The sequence below is a fragment of the Coregonus clupeaformis genome, chromosome 10, assembly GCF_020615455.1.
Source record: "Coregonus clupeaformis isolate EN_2021a chromosome 10, ASM2061545v1, whole genome shotgun sequence".
NCBI lineage: Eukaryota > Metazoa > Chordata > Actinopteri > Salmoniformes > Salmonidae > Coregonus > Coregonus clupeaformis.
Window position 1 is genome coordinate 56657737 of NC_059201.1, and position 19389 is coordinate 56677125.

General features: G+C 40.2%; 2 protein-coding genes across 2 annotated transcripts; both read right to left on the reverse strand.

Annotated features, from left to right (window-relative positions):
- Nucleotides 1–522: 522 nt before the first annotated feature.
- LOC123491668 lies at nucleotides 523–3576 on the reverse strand. Its single transcript, XM_045223295.1, has 4 exons — nucleotides 2869–3576; nucleotides 2485–2680; nucleotides 1745–1809; nucleotides 523–1661 (listed from the first exon to the last, which is right to left on the reverse strand). The coding sequence occupies exons 1-4, from the start codon at nucleotides 3007–3009 to the stop codon at nucleotides 1302–1304; spliced, it is 762 nt and encodes a 253-aa protein (XP_045079230.1). The 5' UTR covers nucleotides 3010–3576; the 3' UTR covers nucleotides 523–1301.
- Nucleotides 3577–5514: 1938 nt separating this feature from the next.
- On the reverse strand, nucleotides 5515–17415 carry LOC121575591 (1,25-dihydroxyvitamin D(3) 24-hydroxylase, mitochondrial-like). The gene is made up of 12 exons (XM_041888778.2): nucleotides 17007–17415; nucleotides 16660–16850; nucleotides 16441–16534; nucleotides 16259–16352; nucleotides 15911–16002; nucleotides 15363–15474; nucleotides 13849–14000; nucleotides 13056–13222; nucleotides 11853–11931; nucleotides 11533–11730; nucleotides 9779–9890; nucleotides 5515–5970 (listed from the first exon to the last, which is right to left on the reverse strand). Exons 1-11 carry the CDS (start codon nucleotides 17265–17267, stop codon nucleotides 9780–9782), a joined length of 1551 nt encoding a protein of 516 aa, XP_041744712.1. The 5' UTR covers nucleotides 17268–17415; the 3' UTR covers nucleotides 5515–5970; nucleotide 9779.
- Nucleotides 17416–19389: the final 1974 nt, after the last annotated feature.

Here is a 19389-nt window from a genome sequence, read left to right on the forward strand (position 1 = left end):
CAGAATTGAAGGAATGATGGATGGCGCTAAATACAGGGAAATTCTTGAGGGAAACCTGTTTCAGTCTTCCAGAGATTTGAGACTGGGACTGAGGTTTACCTTCCAGCAGGACAATGACCCTAAGCATACTGCTAAAGCAACACTTGAGTGGTTTAATGGGAAACATTTAAAAGTATTGGAATGGCCTAGTCAGAGCCCAGACTTCAATCCAATTGAGAATCTGTGGTATGACTTAAAGATTACTATACACCAGCGGAACCCATTCAACTTGAAGGAGCTGGAGCAGTTTTGCCTTGAAGAATGGGCAAAAATCCCAGTGGCTAGATGTGACAAGCTTATAGAGACATACCCCAAGAGAGTTGCAGCTGTAATTGCTGGAAAAGGTGGCTCTACAAAGTATTGACTTTGGGGGGGGTGAATAGTTATGCACGCTCAAGTTCTGTTATTTTGTCTTATTTCTTGTTTGTTTGCATGTTGTGTAAATCAAATGACACAAACCCTCCAAAAATCCATTTTAATTCCAGGTTGTAAGGCAACAAAATAGGAAATATGCCAAGGGGGGTGAATACTTTCACAAGCCACTGTAGTCCATCTTCCAAATCAAAGTAAACTAAAATTGTGCCCTGAGTTAAACATGCCACTTTGGGTTCTTCAAAATTGACTGCAATGTCTCGAGAATTGGAACGTAAGAAAATGTATCAGTTATGACTATTTGATCATAGGTTCCAGTAGTTTTGTTTCTTCTACAGTATTGTCAAATCTAACCAAGGACATTCTCAACTGGTTGAACTGCTCCCCATTTTTGTATAAAATAAGCACTTCGTTTTGATATTGAATTCAACAATGTGAAAGGATTTTCAATATCCTGAAAAGAATGTTGGATTTTTCGGACAGTTTCTTTGTCTTTTGAAGATATACATGTAAGTGCGGTCGTTTTAGCTTGACTCTGTATCTCTTGAACTGCTTCTTCCACGGAAGATACAAAACTATTTACAGTTGTCTGACCTACACTTGCAGCCTGCAGTTGTGCAATAGCAGACGCACACATATCAAGTGTGTTCTTGTTAGATATTGGTACAACATGGTTTCAACTAGAATTTTAAGGAAAATTAGCATTACTTGGCTGATTATCAACAGCTGTTTTAGCATCCAAGTTAGCCATTTAACACAATTTGACAGTCTTTGGAATGTGCCCTGTTCAAATGCTTCCTAAAGCCTGAAAATTTACCAAATACACGACAACAATCTGCTTGACCACATTTTAGTCTAAGAATTCTACCAGGGCAAATTCCATGCATCAACTAGAGATGCCTCACGAGCAAGTTGGTACTTCCATGACTAGCATGGCAAACAAAACATATCATAAGCTCAGCAACCCTTGGAGTCTCCTTAACCTTCCCAATGTCTATGTTGTACACAGTTGTCTGTATGAAGGTGTACATGTTGAGCAGCATTGTATTGTAAGCAGTACCAAAAACAAAGTGAGTCTTGAAAAGCTCATTGAAGGCACCAAGAGAACTCGTTGACTTGCACGGCAAGGCTCGCTTGTCCAGGATGATGAAGTAAGCATGGATGCTGCTCTTCCTGGTCCCGACTGCAAGAAGATATGTTTGGCGCCTCTGGTCAATCGCATCAAGGTGCTCCTGGATACTGGTTCCTGCCTGAAGACGACAGAAACAAACTCCATCATTAGTTCATCATAACGGCTGCAGCACTGTCCAAGAATAAGAATGCCAATACAAACCTTTTGGAATATCACAAGATGCTGTTCAGCTTGGGATGGAGACATCTTGCCTGGTCTTTTGCGGCCTTGTGATGAAGGAGGAATCAAATGGAGTAGGGGAAGGATGGAGGAAAGGTCAGCGTCCCATCCTCAATCACGTGAGATACATTTGACAGAAGTACCGAACATACTAAATTTTTTTTTGGGGGGGGTACAGAACCAGGTTTTTTTTTCCCCTAAAAAAGAACAGACGTTTTGGTAAACCGTGCAACTCTACACACACGTGCCTCCGTCTACATAGACCCCCTCCCCAGCCTTAAAATATCACACACGCATACCCCCGTTTACGATATGCCCAACCCAAGCCTTTACTCTGCAGGAGCTACCTGCGCTACCTCTCACAGCAGCTGGATCGAAAGAATGAAGCCGTTCTGTACTATCCGTGCTCCCCCATGGGCCCTGGTCAAAAGTACTGCGCTACGGTCCTCTGTAGCTCAGCTGGTAGAGCACGGCGCTTGTAACGCCAAGGTAGTGGGTTCGATCCCCGGGACCACCCATTCACAAAAAAATAAAAAAAATAATGTATGCACGCATGACTGTAAGTCGCTTTGGATAAAAGCGTCTGCTAAATGGCATATTATTATTATTATTATTTATCCTAAACAAAGAAGAGATCCTGATTAAAATGGTAGTTCCATCATCAGTGACATTAACATTTCAGAGTTTTTTGAAATATAAATGATAAATTATGATCATCTAACCGTCAGCATTCGTGTCAGCTCCCTCATCAACTGCAGATTCTGCCATCTGGATCAGCTCCTGAAGTTCAGCTCCCTGAGTGGCCTTGCTTAGGGTCTTGCTTAGCATGATGATATTTTGCTTGAATGTAGTTGGCCACCTCCCCAAAAACTTGGCTGATGTTCCCTCTCCAAACAGCAGCACAAAATCCTGTTCAATCTGAAACAAATAAGACAAAGAACAAAAACATTAGTTTTGTGCAAGTCAATTTCTTTCTCACAAAACATTCCACTTAATTTGAGTATATCACCAGCATACACATTAATTGAACTACTATTACAGAAGTGGCATCTAGAGATTAAATGCAATTTATACAACTTAAAACTGTTCTTTAAAAAAAGTCTTACCAAGCCCTTCACATCCAGAAAGCGTGGAAATTCGGTTAGGATGGTGGAGCATTTACTCGGGTCGTGGGTCATCTTCTTCCTGTACTCAAAGGTCAATTTCATCTTCTGTTTGACTGTTTCTTCATCAGAAGAATGCTTCATAAGAGAAATGACCTCTCTGCACTGGTCTTCCCTCACGGTAACCAAAGTGGATGGACTGGACTCCCTCTCAGCAGTTGGCCCTCCAGAGTATAGTTGAGTTTCTCAGATTAAGCCAATTTTCTCTGAACGGTTTTGATTCTATACGAGAGGTACCCTTCTCCACTATTAGGGTCATAATAATGTTCCTTAAGAATATGAACATGGTTACTAATTTTAAAAGAAAAAAAGAAATAACCATAACCCATTTGCTCAGATACCATACCAGACTAATTAAACGCAGATGCCCTTTGTCATATCCATTTGCGGTGTAGGGATCCTTCAGGTATGGGAACAAGGATACGATGCCTTGTGCAAACGTTTCTCTCACACTGCGCGGTGGTGATGTCTTGACAAGAATATAATATTATGTTTAGGCGGCAATCAGAATCTCCACAAGCAGCATTGGTCCCCAGTCAGCTAAAAATCAGGAGTGATTTTTGAAGCAGTATCATGGCCATCGAGTTTGATACAAGATAAATCTTCTACCAATAGCAGTGGATGGTCAGCAGTAGACTAACCAATTATGTGACTGAGATACTGATACAGAAGTCATTTTTAACATTCAGCAGATATGGGAGCAAGTAAAGCTCAACAAGTTTCCTTATGAATCTTTCCCTTAAACTTACCCGTGAGTCTCTGTGACAAACATTAAAACAACAACCTACAATTAGAATTGCAATCGTAATGGTAAGAGTAATCAGACTGACTTGTAAATGTATGAAAACAATACATTTATTTCCAATCACAAATTAAATGTTTACCTCCAATCAAAAGGTTTTCAAGTGTCAGGTCAATGATCTTGACATATTTTTGTTCAGCATTGAATTTCAGGGTTGAATATGGACACGGGCTAATTAGTCCAGTAAAATACACTAATAATTCCAGCTAGACATTGTAGTATGTTGTCATGTTCTAGGAGCAGTCTTACAAGACCGCCAAAATGAACTGGTGATTAAGCGAGTGGAAACGCAGTTAGCTAGACTAGCTAGCTGCCGATGCAATGGCCACAATATTTATCTAAAAGCATCACCCACAAGTCGAAAATTCTGTTATAATATGGCTAAATAAACAACTCACCTTAATCTGATTAGTCCTCAATATATAGTAAGCAGCTGAAATAAAGAGAACAAACTAACATGAGGCTGAAAAAGCTTGGTGCTGAAATGAGACGCGCCCATGAAACCACCAAGTGCAGCAAACTAACTGCACGGGACAGGGGCGAGCTAGTTAGCTAGCATGCTAGCTATCTAGCAAAGACGTGTAAAAAGTGAAACGCAAGTAACTCTTACGTTAGCTGCACACACACAATCAAAACTGTTAGACGTTTTATGTTACACTGCAGTCTGACAACCAAGTATCAAGTATTTAAATTAAAATAGCAAAATAATATCAGTGAAATAATTGTTTAAAACTCACCTTTGCGTGGAACAAATTAGGATTTTGTTGATCCAACAATGGCGTCGAGAAAATAGGAAATTTTAACGGCAGAAACTTAATTTATGGGCGGGATTGTGATGATGTTTACACTTACTGAGTAAAAGTCTACACTGATAGAGTAAAATGTTATACCTTAGCAATTAACACCAGTTATCAGCACTGACGCTAGGGGTCATTTGGCACTGCCAGTTGTTAAAACAACTCTATGGGAGTCGATCACTTTTGACACTGTTCATTTAACACTGGTGATTTTACCTCTCTCCCCTCTTTTCATAAGATGTTAAATCAGTAAGATACATGCAAATGCTATATGCAAATGCTATGTAATGAAACTGGCAGGGAGCACGTCTCGAACCCTCAACCTTCTAGCCCGAAGTCCAGCGCGCCATCGACTGTGCCCCAAAAGCATGCTCCCGTGGCGGAGTCGATATCCGCGCTTATAAACCCAGGGTCGTTACAGTATGCTCCCTCAAATACACTAAATTCCCAAAGCAGAAATTAACAATGTTACCACTTTTTCAGGAGATTATGTATTTCAGACAATTGATACCAGATTAGTAAAAAATCCTAAACATTTACAGTTAAGTACATTTATGAAATCTATATTATAATAGGTTCATATTATACCCATCTATTACCATTACAGATACTTGTAATATTAAAGACGACTGTAGCAGAACACTGAATGGCAGAGGGGGGCAGTGGACATTACCTTTTATCTCTATGATATTTTTTGTTATAAGACTAGCCGTACTATGGTGAGTGGATAGTTGAGGTAGCTATTGCTAATGCAGGTTTGACTGAATAGGAGCCCTGAGCTGAGCACAAGAGCCGGTAAGATTACCATGGAGCATTCCATGACATTATCACATGCAAATAACACTTGATTACTATGATATACCAAAGCCATACATCATTAGGTCCTTATCTTCTGTGTGTGGCCATGATACAGTTGTATTAATCTTAAATCATATTCCACAAAGTAACTTAAATGTCAAACATTGAAAATACTGCAACAAAAACAAAAAGTGGATGAAATATATTTAGTTTTATTTGAATATAATCTCTCTAAGAAATACAATGTTTTAAATGTACATCATGTTGACACTATTATTGCAATTTATACACAAAATATACATAAGTAGCCTTTATACATGTACTGTATATAATTTATCATACAAAGACACAACATATACAAACATCATATAATTTAATTAATATTTTCGACATAAGAACAGTTGTTTAAGATTAGTGGGCAGTAAAGTGCAGTTATTGGTCAACAAGTAGGCTAACTCTCATAGTTAATAGTTTAAATACATTTATATTAGTTTGAGGTATATGTGACAGGATTACATAAAAATATATTTATATCTGATATTTTCTCTTTGTTATTTACAGAGCAGCAATATAGGGAGTCTCTCTGGACGTTCAGGCCCAGAACTATTATCTTTCTGTTGTGAGGTCTGAATGATCTGTATTTGAAGCCTGTTTAGGAAAAAATAACACATGGAATCAAATATAACATTTCACAGCCTGCTAATATGTTTCCTTACTTTTTGGGAGTTGAATGTACCTTTTTAACGTTATGTATTGTGTGTTTAGACAACGGGTGGGCCTAATCCTGAATGCTGATTGGTTAAAACCGCATTCCAGACGGTGTTTATTCAACAAGTGTGTGTGTGTGTGTGTGTGTTATATTCATTTGAGATATGATATATACAGTGTACATATATATATACAGTGAGGGAAAAAAGTATTTGACCCACTGTTGATTTTGTACGTTTGCCCACTGACAAATACATGATCAGTCTATAATTAATGGTAGGTTTATTTGAACAGTGAGAGACAGAATATCAACAAAAAAATAACCGAAAAACACATGTAAAAAATGTTATAAATTGATTTGCATTTTAATGAGGGAAATAAGTATTTGACCCCCTCTCAATCAGAAAGATTTCTGGCTCCCAGGTGTCTTTTATACAGGTAACGAGCTGAGATTAGGAGCACACTCTTAAAGGGAGTGCTCCTAATCTCAGCTTGTTACCTGTATAAAAGACACCTGTCCACAGAAGCAATCAATCAATCAGATTCCAAACTCTCCACCATGGCCAAGACCAAAGAGCTCTCCAAGGATGTCAGGGACAAGATTGTAGACCTACACAAGGCTGGAATGGGCTACAAGACCATCGCGAAGCAGCTTGGTGAGAAGGTGACAACAGTTGGTGCGATTATTCGCAAATGGAAGAAACACAAAATAACTCTCAATCTCCCTCGGCCTGGGGCTCCATGCAAGATCTCACCTCGTGGAGTTGCAATGATCATGAGAACGGTGAGGAATCAGCCCAGAACTACACGGGAGGGTCTTGTCAATGATTTCAAGTCAGCTGGGACCATAGTCACCAAGAAAACAATTGGTAACACACTACGCCGTGAAGGACTGAAATCCTGCAGCGCCCGCAAGGTCCCCCTGCTCAAGAAAGCACATATACATGCCCATCTGAAGTTTGCCAATGAACATCTGAATGATTCAGAGGAGAACTGGGTGAAAGTGTTGTGGTCAGATGAGACCAAAATGGAGCTCTTTGGCATCAACTCAACTTGCCGTGTTTGGAGGAGGAGGAATGCTGCCTATGACCCCAAGAACACCATCCCCACTGTCAAACATGGAGGTGGAAACATTATGCTTTGGGGGTGTTTTTCTGCTAAGGGGAGAGGACAACTTCACCGCATCAAAGGGATGATGGACGGGGCCATGTACCGTCAAATCTTGGGTGAGAACCTCCTTCCCTCAGCCAGGGCATTGAAAATGGGTCGTGGATGGGTATTCCAGCATGACAATGACCCAAAACACACGGCCAAGGCAACAAAGGAGTGGCTCAAGAAGAAGCACATTAAGGTCCTGGAGTGGCCTAGCCAGTCTCCAGACCTTAATCCCTTAGAACATCTGTGGAGGGAGCTGAAGGTTCGAGTTGCCAAACGTCAGCCTCGAAACCTTAATGACTTGGAGAAGATCTGCAAAGAGGAGTGGGACAAAATCCCTCCTGAGATGTGTGCAAACCTGGTGGCCAACTACAAGAAACGTCTGACCTCTGTGATTGCCAACAAGGGTTTTGCCACCAAGTACTAAGTCATGTTTTGCAGAGGGGTCAAATACTTATTTCCCTCATTAAAATGCAAATCAATTTATAACATTTTTGACATGTGTTTTCCTGGATTTTTTTGTTGTTATTCTGTCTCTCACTGTTCAGATAAACCTACCATTAAAATTCTAGTCTGATCATTTCTTTGTCAGTGGGCAAACGTACAAAATCAGCAGGGGATCAAATACTTTTTTCCCACACTGTGTATTTTTATATATATATATATATATATATATATATATATATATATATATATATATATATATATATATATATATGTATGTGTATGTGTGTATGTATAAATATATGTATATACAGTGCATTCGGAAAGTATTCAGACTTGACTTTTTCCACATTTTGGTAGATTAAAGCCTTATTTTAAAATTGATGAAATTGTTTTTTTCCCCCTCATCAATCTACACACAATACCTCATAATGACAAAACAAAAACAGGATTTTTTAAATTTTTGCTAATAGAAAGTACAAATAAAACGGAAATATCACATTTACATAAGTATTCAGACCTTTTACTCAGTACTTTGTTGAAGCACCTTTGGCAGTGATTACAGCCTCGAGTCTTCTTGGGTATGACTCTACAAGCTTGGCAGACCTGTATTTGGGGAGTTTCTCCCATTCTTCTCTACAGATCCTCTCAAGCTCTGTCAGGTTGGATGGGGAGCGTTGCTGCACAGCTATTTTCAGGTCTCTCCAGAGATGTTCGAACGGGTTCAAGTCCGGGCTCTGGCTGGGCCACTCAAGGACATTCAGAGACTTGTCCTGAAGCCACTACTGCGTTGTCTTGGCTGTGTGCTTAGGGTCGTTGTCCTGTTGGAAGGTGAACCTTCGCCCCAGTCTGAGGTCCTGAGAGCTCAGGAGCAGGTTTTCCTCAAGGATCTCTCTGTACTTTGCTCCGTTCATCTTTGCCTCGATCCTGACTAGTCTTCCAGTCCCTGTCGCTGAAAAACATCCCCACAGCATGATCATGCCACCACCATGCTTCACCGTAGGGATGGTGCCAGGTTTCCTCCAGACGTGACGCTTGTTAGATATTACTTGCTAGATATTACTGCACTGTGGGAACTAGAAGCACAAGCATTTCGCTACACTCGCAATAACATCTGCTAACCATGTGTATGTGACCAATACATTTGATTTGATTTGATTTGGCATTCAGGCCAAAGAGTTCAATCTTGGTTTCATCAGACCAGAGAATCTTGTTTATCATGGTCTTAGAGTCTTTAGGTGCCTTTTGGCAAACTCCAAGCGGGCTGTCATGTGCCTTTTACTGAGGAGTGGCTTCCGTCTGGCCACTCTACCATAAAGGCCTGATTGGTGGAGTGCTGCAGAGATGGTTGTCCTTCTGGAAGGTTCTCCCATCTCCATAGAGGAACTCTAGAGCTCTGTCAGAGTGACCATCGGGTTCTTGGTCACCTGCCTGACCAAGGCCCTTCTCCCCCGATTGCTCAGTTTGGCCGGGCGGACAGCTCTAGGAAGAGTCTTGGTGGTTCCAAACTTCTTCCATTTAAGAATGATGGAGGCCACTGTGTTCTTGGGGACTTTCAATGCTTCAGACATTTTTTGGTACCCTTCCCCAGATCGGTGCCTTGACACAATCCTGTCTCTGAGCTCTACGGACAATTCCTTCGACCTCATGGCTTGGTTTTTGCTCTGACATGCACTGTCAACTGTTGGACCTTATATAGACAGGTGTGTGCCTTTCCAAATCATGTCCAATCAATTGAATTTACCACAGGTGGACTCCAATCAAGTTGTAGAAACATCTCAAGGATGATCAATGGAAACAGGATGTACCGGAGCTCAATTTCAAGTCTCATAGCAAAAGGTCTGAATACTTATATAAATAAGGTATTTCTGTTGTTTATTTTTAAAACATTTGCAAACATTTCTAAAAACCTGCGTTTGCTTTGTCATTATGGGGTATTGTGTGTAGATAGCTGAGGATTTTTATTTATTGAATCAATTTTAGAATAATGCTGTAAAGTCAAGTGGTCTGAATACTTTCCGAAGGCACTATTATATATATATATATATATATATATATATATATATATATATAATTTGTCTTTACTCTGATTTAAGCTTCAGTATATGGATGATTTTTAGGTATATTCAAGAGTGAATGTTATTCTTACCTCATCGTCTAATGAAAGCCACAGGGAGTTCACGGTTGGGAACTAGCGTCCCCGAATGGATAGTATCAACTGGTTCACTATCTGTCGCCACAATTTCATAATCTCTGACGACCTGATAGAAAGGGGGGGAAAGGGAGAAATCATTAGATTATGACAACCAAATCATTAGAAAGGACAACCAGTATCAATTGAGGTAAGACTCACATGGTGACACAAAAATATTTTTCAAGGTTAACACACATTGTTGGACAAAGTCTTCTTGGAACTTAAGGTTATACAGTGCCTTCAGAAAGTATTCATACCCCTTGACTTATTTCACATTTTGTTGTGTTACAGCCTGAATTCAAAATGAATTAAATAGATTTTTCTTCTCACCCATCTACACACAATACCCCATAATGACAAAGTGAAAACATGTTTTTAGAAATTTTAGCGAAAATATCGAAAATTAAATACAGAAATATCTAATTTACATAAGCATTCACACCCCTGAGAATCACCTTTGGCAGCGATTATAGCTGTGAGTCTTTCTGGGTAAGTCTCTACGAGCTTTGCACACCAGTATTGTACAATAGTTGCACATTATTATTTTTTACAATTCTTCAAGCTCTGTCAAGTTGGTTGTTGATCATTGCTAGACAGCCATTTTCAAGTCTAGCCATAGATTTTCAAGCCGGTCACAAAACTGTCACTAGGCCACTCAGGAACATTCAATGTCTTCTTGGTAAGCAACTCCAGTGTATATTTGGCGTAGTGTTTTAGGTTATTGTCCTGCTGAAAGGTGAATTTGTCTCCCAGTGTCTGTTGGAAAGCAGACTGAACCAGGTTTTCCTCAATGTTCTTGCCTGTGCTTAGCTCTATTCTGTGTATTTTTATCCTAAAGAAAGTTTTACTTTAGTGCCTTATTGCAAACAGGATGCATGTTTTGGAATAGTTTTGTTCTGAACAGACTTCCTTCTTTTCACTCTGTCATTTAGATTAGTATTGTGGAGTAACTACACTGTTCTTGATCCATCCTCATTCTCCTATCACAGCCATTAAACTGTTTTAAAGTCACCATCCCTGAGTGGTTTCCTTCCTTTCCGGTAAATGAGTTAGGAAGGATGCCTGTATCTTTGTGGTGATTGGGTGTATTGATACACCATTAAGGAAAAGCTTAAGTGTAATTAATAACTTCACTATGCTCAAAGGGATATTCAATGTCTGTTTTTTCTTTTACCCATCTACCAATAGGTGCCCTTGTTTGTGAGCCATTGGATCTGTGTTTGAAATTCACTGCTCGACTGAGGGACCTTACAGATAATTGTATGTGTGTTGTACACAGATGAGGTAGTCATAAAAAAATAATGTTCAACACTATGATTGCACACAGAGTGAGTCCATGCAACTTATGTGACTTGTTAAGCAGATTTTTACTCCTGAACTTATTTAAGCTTGCCATATCAAAGGGGTTGAAAACTTACTGACTCAAGACATTTCAGCTTTTCATTTTTAATTAATTTGTAACAATTTCTAAAAACATAATTATTGGGGTATTGTGTGTAGGCTAGTGACACAAAATATAAATGCAATCCATTTTAAATTCAGGCTATAACACAACAAAATGTGGGAAGGGACTGTATACATTTAAACTTGACACAGGAAGAGGGAGTAATATACTGTATATCGCCCACAGGTGTTCAGCACTACCTGCGGTGATACTCCCATGTTGGCAACTTGGTGGCCACTTTGGGGGCACATGAGGTTGTTCTTACCCAGCAGAGTGCCAACTGCAGCTGTAGCTCTGCCAGACGCCGCCCAATGCACATCCTCTTCCCAATACCAAACGGCACATGGGCAAAGGGGTTGATGGTGCTGCTCTCTTTTAGCCAACGCTCTGGCTTAAACCGGCTGCTGTCGTCAAAGTACTCCTCATTGGCACCCAGAGCGTGGCTGTTGATCATCAACACTGTCTGCAAAGGAAAAACAAAAATCTTGATTAGACATCAATCAAAATGTACGTGTGAATTGATCCGAGACTGTAATCGCCCCAACATGAGCTCTTAAATAAGGGAATTTGAAGTAATCCACTTACCCCCTTGGGAATGGAGTAATCCCCCAACACAGTGTCTTTGTCTAAGGTCCGACTCGTGAAGGGAACTGACGGCGATAACCTGCAGGAATTTGAAAAAAGTGTTTGGGAATATAGTGTTGAAGCAGGAGGATACATGTACATATAAGCTCTTTAGGATCAGTTAAACATACTCAAACCATTTTTAAAAGGCAAGTTGAAAGGAAATATAACTAATCCCCTGTCAAACATCCTAAACATTCCCTGCGTGACTTTCCGCATTAAACTCGAGAAACACTTGTAAATCGAACGTCTGTATATCAAAAAGAAGACCGATTTTGGTTTGTAACCCTGAAATGTTTTTCTTTCAACTCACCAAATTGAGCCCTGTTTCAAATGATCACTCTTTGAGAATAACTGTTCTAGATGCGAGATGCGCATCACTTCACACTGCCAACTTTTTTCATTTGGAAAAATATTCTGTTCTATTTTATTCTGACATATTACTTTTTTATTTATTTTTTTACTATAAAATAGGTGTGTGATGACTGTGATAAGGGCTCGGGAAATAAAAGTTTATTGTCTGCTAAATTAACAAAACAAGGCAATTCCATTGCAGAGCCATAGTCTTCTACAAGCAAGCTCCACTGCTGAGGTTACTGCCTTTTTGAAGATTGTGTTCCACAATATAATATAACTAGTTGATATTATGGTTTCAATAAGTCAATCTTAAATGGCACTTGTTTTTTTATTGACTGAATATATATGGGGCAATTTAGCAATTAGGATTTGTTATCTTGAATGGTTATGATACATTTGGCATTGTTGCACACTGTTGGCAAATAGGCCTAGATAAATGTATAACTTTTTACCGGCCTTGTGTTCTAAATTATTTTTTTATTTTTTTATTTGAGTACTTGAGTTCAATATAATTTATTAAGGCAGAACCTAAGAAAATGTTTTGTGTTCTGTTCCCCCTGTGAAGAAACAGTGTAGAATTGCAGGAAATTGTTAAAAAATTGCAACAACTAAATTTTTGTTTTTTTGTTTGTTTCATTCAAATTATTATTGGTGTTTTTTGCACCCCCACTTTCAGACAAAGTCAAGCGCCCATGCCTCGACTAATTTGTTTTGGACTTGTGTACCGGTTTGAGTGACATACAGTGCAGTTCGTGACTACAGTGTTATTGTTTTTGCGTCACATTCCAGTGTAATGTCTTACTGTACCTCATGGACTCCTTGAGGCAGGCCTTGATGTAGGGCATTCTCTGGAGGTGCTCAGCACTGGGACTCTGACTGGCAGGAAGAACCTCTCTGATTTCTTGGAGCAGCTTCCTCTGAACGCAGGGGTTACGGGAGAGGTTGAAAATAGCCCACAGCATGCTGTTGGCAGTCTAGAAAACATCAGCAGAGGAAGAGAAAGAGAGCGCGAGAGGGGAGAGTTGTCAGACTCATTCAGAGAGATACTATAAACTGCAGTAAATGGAGCTGAGGAATGTGACGGGTTCCTCAAGGGCTGTTTCTGTCACATCCGGACTGCAGACCAGATTTCCTTAGCCTTTGAACCACTACTACTACAGTTTGCACCTGTTTGTTTCTTCTCTCACAGGGAGGGAATACCACTTCAAGTGTAGAGTAAATTAGTTCAAACAACGTATGGGAGTAAGGAATGAAGTCAACAACAATAAAGGATTAAGTGTAATGTTTTCCCCTCTTATTTTTCTGAAAATAGAGGAGCAAAATAGGCACTTGTGCAATTGAATGATACATCTGGCCCTATCCTTGTTTGAACGACCAAGATTCAAACCCGGGTCTCAAGACTGTGTTAGCCCGCTAAGCTAAAGCCTAGGCATAAAGCAAGTCTTCGGGTGACAAGCAATGTTACTCATCACAGTTCACCAGAAAAAAATTTAGGCCCATCACACTTCAGTGTTGTGATGCTAAATTATTAGTAAGGATACTCATCATGCGAGCGTGGTTCACTGAACCATCTCTGTTACATTTGTCAACTTATCCTTACCGTCTCCACTCCTCCGATCTGGAGCTCTGTGACGGCGGCGTACAGCTCTTTCTTGGACAGCTGACTGTGGCGGTAGATGTCACACAGGAAGTCGTCACTGGGCCCTGTTGCCCCTGCATGGCGCTTTATCTTCTTGTCTATGTAGACTTTGGCTGGGGACAACAACAAGAGACAAACGTGAAATAATGAACTGAAAGATGTAAAAAAAAGACTAGGTAACAATGACTTTGCATATAGTCCATTTTTAAAGCCATTCTAATGGTCAACTTTATTCACCAAAACATGGATTCCATTTGTGGAAAGCTGAAACCAGTCATAAAACAATGATAATTATAAATTTCTATAAACAAGTAATCTATAGTAAACAAGCCATAAAATGAACTCACTTCCACTCCCTATCGCTACTTTCAAAAGCCCTCAACCATCTTTTATCTCCAGAATCTGGCCACGAGCACAACATACATGGCCACTGTTTACAGGTTGGGAATGAGCGATGAGCCCCCTTAAATGCAACAAAAGTCAAAAAGTCTAAATAATGCTAATTTAATCATTCTCCTTTTTATTTAAAATGCTATTTTGAACTGCTACAATGGTAAATATTAAAATAAAAGCTTTTTCCAAATCAAACGTTAGTGGAAACGAAGACTGTTCTCAGGACTGGACTGGTTGTAGCTAGATATGTTCGTATCACGTCAGGGACAATTTTAGGATTTTAGCTAACCCTAACCCCTTTCCTAACCTTAACCTAATTCTGCTAACGTGCCACGTTCATTCTCCTAACCTACCATGTTAATTACCCTAACCTGCTGCGTAAGTACTCTTAACCTGCTATGAAAAGTCACTTCTGCTAGTCAAAACCAGCAGACCTGCCCTGAGAGCAGTGTGAGTATCCACTAATGCGATACAGCCCACCTCTATGGTAAAAAAATTAATAATCCCATGTGGCTGCATTTATCATCCCGGGACAATCCCGTATTTCAGCACCTTTTCATCTGAACCGACTTTTTTTTTTTTTCTGTCAGCAAGGTGTATCAATTAATTCAGTTAATTATCAATTAATTCAGATATATGAACCGGCACCCGGTTCATATATCTCTCTCTCCTATCACCTGACTGGAAATGTGTTCAAAGTGGTTATTGGGTCATACTTCCTCTAGAGAAAGAGCTGCGGAGCACATGCTGTGAGTGGAGGGATTGGGGGGTGCCAAGGGAGGGGTTGGAAGTGAACGTGGCAGGCATTGAGATTTCAACAGGGGGAGAGAGGACATGGAGAGGAGGTTACTTAGAGGTAGGGCAGTTGAAAGTTAGAGCAGGGTGGGGTGGGGGGTTGCTTTAGTGGTGGTTAGGTGCGATGGGGTTGCTTTAGTGGTGTTTGGGAGCGAGATCAGGGGGCATTGAGGTTTCAGGGGGAAGAGAGGGGACATGGAGGGCAGGTTTCTTCAGAGGGATGGGGAGGGGAGTTGGAACCGAGAGTTGGGGGGCATTGAAGAGGTTTTAGAGGGAGGTGTTTTTACCTGTGCTGAATATACGGTCCCATGCTCTGGTGTGGTCCTGCCATGTTTTGGTGTTCAGTTTTTTGTGGAGCTCCACTGGCGTGACCATCATCATGCCAAATGTGCTCATCATCTACACATCCACAGAGAGAGAGAGGGGAAGAGAGAGAGAGAGAGACTTTAAATGTAACAATTTATTGTGGAGGTATTTCAATATCAATTTATAGCACAGGACCATGGTTACTATAACAAAATGTTGTTTAAAAGATGTTGTAAATACATGCATGTCTCCTGGCTGCTGAAGATATTGGTTTCCCCCAGTAAATTTCTGCCTGCCCAGTGCTCAGTTTCAGATATTGATTCATCAATAACTGTAGCAGTGGTGATTAGCCCACTCACTAAAGTGAACTCGGTGAACTGCGCTCTATCTATAGACTCAGAGCGATATAGCTATGTCACAAAAATATCACTAAGATCATCCCCAATCCAGGGGTCTTCAGCTGCGCCCACAATACCTTTGTCACTATATGCAAATAGTAACTGGATGTGTAAATTCAATGACCACTTACCGTCTTTATGGATGTGATAAAGGTCATAGCCTCCTCGTTGACATTGTCATGCAGAAGTCCGAAACGTTTGTCGTAGAGCACTAAGCAAATGGCTGTAATGAGATAATAAACAAAACATTGAAAACATTTAACAAAATGAATTCATGTATTATTGATGTAACTTTTCCTCAGTAACAAATCAATTATAAGACTTGTACTTAATTTTGTTTTTTAAAACAATTAAATGATCATTAGAATATTTCGAATGATTTAATACATCCAAATTACATATAAGCAACAATCTTTACTGTAACAATTTATATCTAGCTAGAAATATGTTATGTATAGTATAATCAATAGGCTACTTACTCTCCATTGACCATTTATTCAATTCGAAGTACAAGTCCTCAAATTGTCCATTGTCAGTCACTTGTCCAATTCTACTAACAAAATCGGCCAACACCTACATTTTGGAGACAATGAAAAGTCATTATTTGATCAAATTCAACTTCAACTGTGCAGTTTTACCGCAGAGAAATTATCTTACAAACCTGGTTTATTTTTCCATCAAGTTTCGCGACTTCTGTGGGTTTCATCAGTTTCTGCTGAAACGCGCTTCTCACCCTCTGCCAGTCTTCCCCTTCCCTGAAAATCAGCAGGAAATATATTAATTATTAGGCTATAGGCTACGTCTGTTAAAATAGATTATCTGTATATTTCTGTTAGGCAAATAGCATGATATCATAGGAATACTGAAAAGTGCCACTTACAGAATAAGAAGTCCATATGCCTCGTCTCTTAAGTCTCGGTATGCTTTCCAGGGTTTGATCTCCAGACGCTGCGGGTAAGCGCTCTCCTTTCTGTAGAGTGCCTCCAGCAAGCAAGGTGCGCCAATATGGACCGATTCAAAGGAGCCGAGTTTCATCCGGAAAATCTTACCGAATTTCTTATGGTAATCAATCTAAAAGGAAGAAATATCAGACACAAAACATTTAATGCACCAATAAAACAATTTAATCAGTTATTAAAACGAAATAAAATAAAACATCTGTCGAAATCATTTTTCTATTCTTCATACTATTATTCCTATCATTATAATATTTGTTTTATCATTTACCAATGCATTGTGTTGTCTTTGCAGCCCTCCTTTGCGTAGTAGTTCTATCAAACTGCCAAATAAGGGCCAGTTGGTGGGTCCAGGTATCGAGTCAAGGCTCTGAGTCTGCGAGGGAAGACCGTGTCGACAAGGCGCAACCAATGTAGCATCCTTCGGGTCCAGGACGCACACTGAAGATGTTGGCTTGAAGTGCTGCAAACCAACAGTTTTCTTTTTTAACAGTTCGACTATCTGTGGTACCCTTTGGATGTGTGACCTCATTCTCAAGCTGTGATAGGCTAATAAATAATAAATACTGGGGCACTTGGCGCTCAACACAAATTAATTTTTTTGCGTTGTTGGAAACTTTGAAGATTCAGTGTTCTCGTTTCTTGGAACTGTGACGCCTGCCACAATATATATACTCGGACAGTGTTTATTCATAACCAATCAGGGATCGGTCTTGAATGGTGTGGCCGGCGAGCCCACACCATTCATTTATGGATCCACATTGTGAGGATCGCATGACCCCAGATAGACCGAGGAAGTGCCCTTGCCCCATGCTTTATAAATAAACATATCGGCCTAAACTGAAGGTGACGCGGTTCGCTTGAACTATACTGGAGTCCATGATTGGGAGAACTCTGAAACTTTGGCAAAGTCAATACTACTACCACACTTCGGCCAATTGCGCAAATATTTTCTAAATAGCCTAAGCTCCGTGTGTTCTATTTGGCAATGATGCACAATATGTTTTTCCACAAGTGATGGAAAATACTATAAATTAGTTCAATATCATAAATAGGTTAGATTATTTTTTAAATAGTTTGCTGAAATGGTGAATCCACAACTTCCATCAGTAGTTTGTCCATATAAATATAACTAATAATTATAATTCATAGAAATAGAACTAGGCCTACTTATCATTCTTCTATTATATGGTTTTATAACCAGAAGCCCATACCAGAAAGATATGGAAGGCTCTTTCATGATGGCATATCAATCAACTTTTTGACATGACTGTAAACAAAATCTAGTTGAGGGATGAGTTTCCCCAATGTGTTGAGCTTCATACCCAACATGTCAGCAGTCACACCATGAGGGCATGTCAGCGATGGGGATGGCATGTTTATGGATTTTGAAGGCCCATGTTGTTGCCCTATAAAAGTGCTTACTCACTGAGTGTCAGATGCCATCGTAATAACCTTGAACCCTGATAAATGTTTGCTAGTGTGCTTAGGGTCTGGAGGGTCTTACAGCCCCAAACAGACAAGCACACACAGGTACTACCAGACGCTCACACAACACACAAACACATGACACTGACACGTGTATAGATACAGTGCATTCGGAAAGTATTCAGACCCCTTCACTTTTTCCACATTTTGTTACGTTACAGCCTTATTCTACAATAGATTCAATAAATGTTTCCCTCATCAATCTACACAAAATACCACATAATGACAAATAATAAAAAACAGAAATTGCTTATTTACATAAGTATTCAGACCCTTTGCTATGAGACTCGAAATTGAGTTTCCATTGATCATCCTTGAGATGTTTCTACAACTTGATTGGAGTCCACCTGTGGTAAATTCAATTGATTGGACATGATTAGGAAAGGCACACACCTGTCTACAGTGCATTCGGAAAGTATTCAGACCCCTTGACTTTATCCACATTTTGTTGTAAGGAAAGTATTCAGACCCCCACATATCACATTTACATAAGTATTCAGACCCTTTACTCAGTACTCATTTGAAGCACCTTTGGCAGCGATTACAGCCTCTAGTCTTCACGGGTAGGATGCTACAAGCTTGGCACACCTGTATTTGGGGAGTTTCTCCCACTCCTCTCTGCAGATCCTTTCAAGCTCTGTCAGGTTGGATAGGGAGCGTCGCTGCACAGCTATTTTCAGATCTCTCCAGAGATGTTCGATCGGGTTCAAGTCCGGGCTCTGGCTGGGCCACTCTAGGACATTCAGAGACTTGTCCCGAAGCCACTCCTGCGTTGTCTTGTCTGTGTGTTTAGGGTCGTTGTCCTGTTGAAAGGTGAACCTTCAGCCCCAGTCGTAGGTCCTGAGGGCTCTGGAGCAGGTTTTCATCAAGGATCTCTCGGTACTTTGCTCCATTCATCTTTGCCTTGATGTTGACTAGTCTCCCAGTCCCTGCCACTGAAAAACATCCCCACAGCATGATGCTGCCACCACCATGCTTCACCGTAGGGATGGTGCCAGGTTTCCTCCAGATGTGCTGCTTGGCAATCAGGCCAAAGAGTTCAATCTTGGTTTCATCAGACCAGAGATTCTTGTTTCTCATGGTCTGAGAGTCTTTAGGTGCCTTTTGGTAAACTCCAAGCGGGCGGTCATGTGCCTTTTACCGAGGAGTGGCTTTCGTCTGGCCAC

What these genes read in the sequence shown, in the direction of transcription:
- LOC123491668 (XM_045223295.1), bottom strand. Translation starts at nt 3,009, where the DNA reads ATGAAGCATTCTTCTGATGAAGAAACAGTCAAACAGAAGATGAAATTG. An exon ending in AGCTGACACGAATGCTGACG is followed by an intron (nt 1,810 to 2,484) that starts GTTAGATGATCA and finishes CTTCATCACAAG; the next exon opens with GCCGCAAAAGACCAGGCAAG. An exon ending in ATCTTGTGATATTCCAAAAG is followed by an intron (nt 1,662 to 1,744) that starts GTTTGTATTGGC and finishes TGTCGTCTTCAG; the next exon opens with GCAGGAACCAGTATCCAGGA.
- LOC121575591 (XM_041888778.2), bottom strand. Translation starts at nt 17,267, where the DNA reads ATGAGGTCACACATCCAAAGGGTACCACAGATAGTCGAACTGTTAAAA. An exon ending in GCATATGGACTTCTTATTCT is followed by an intron (nt 16,535 to 16,659) that starts GTAAGTGGCACT and finishes GCTGATTTTCAG; the next exon opens with GGAAGGGGAAGACTGGCAGA. An exon ending in TTGATGGAAAAATAAACCAG is followed by an intron (nt 16,353 to 16,440) that starts GTTTGTAAGATA and finishes TCCAAAATGTAG; the next exon opens with GTGTTGGCCGATTTTGTTAG.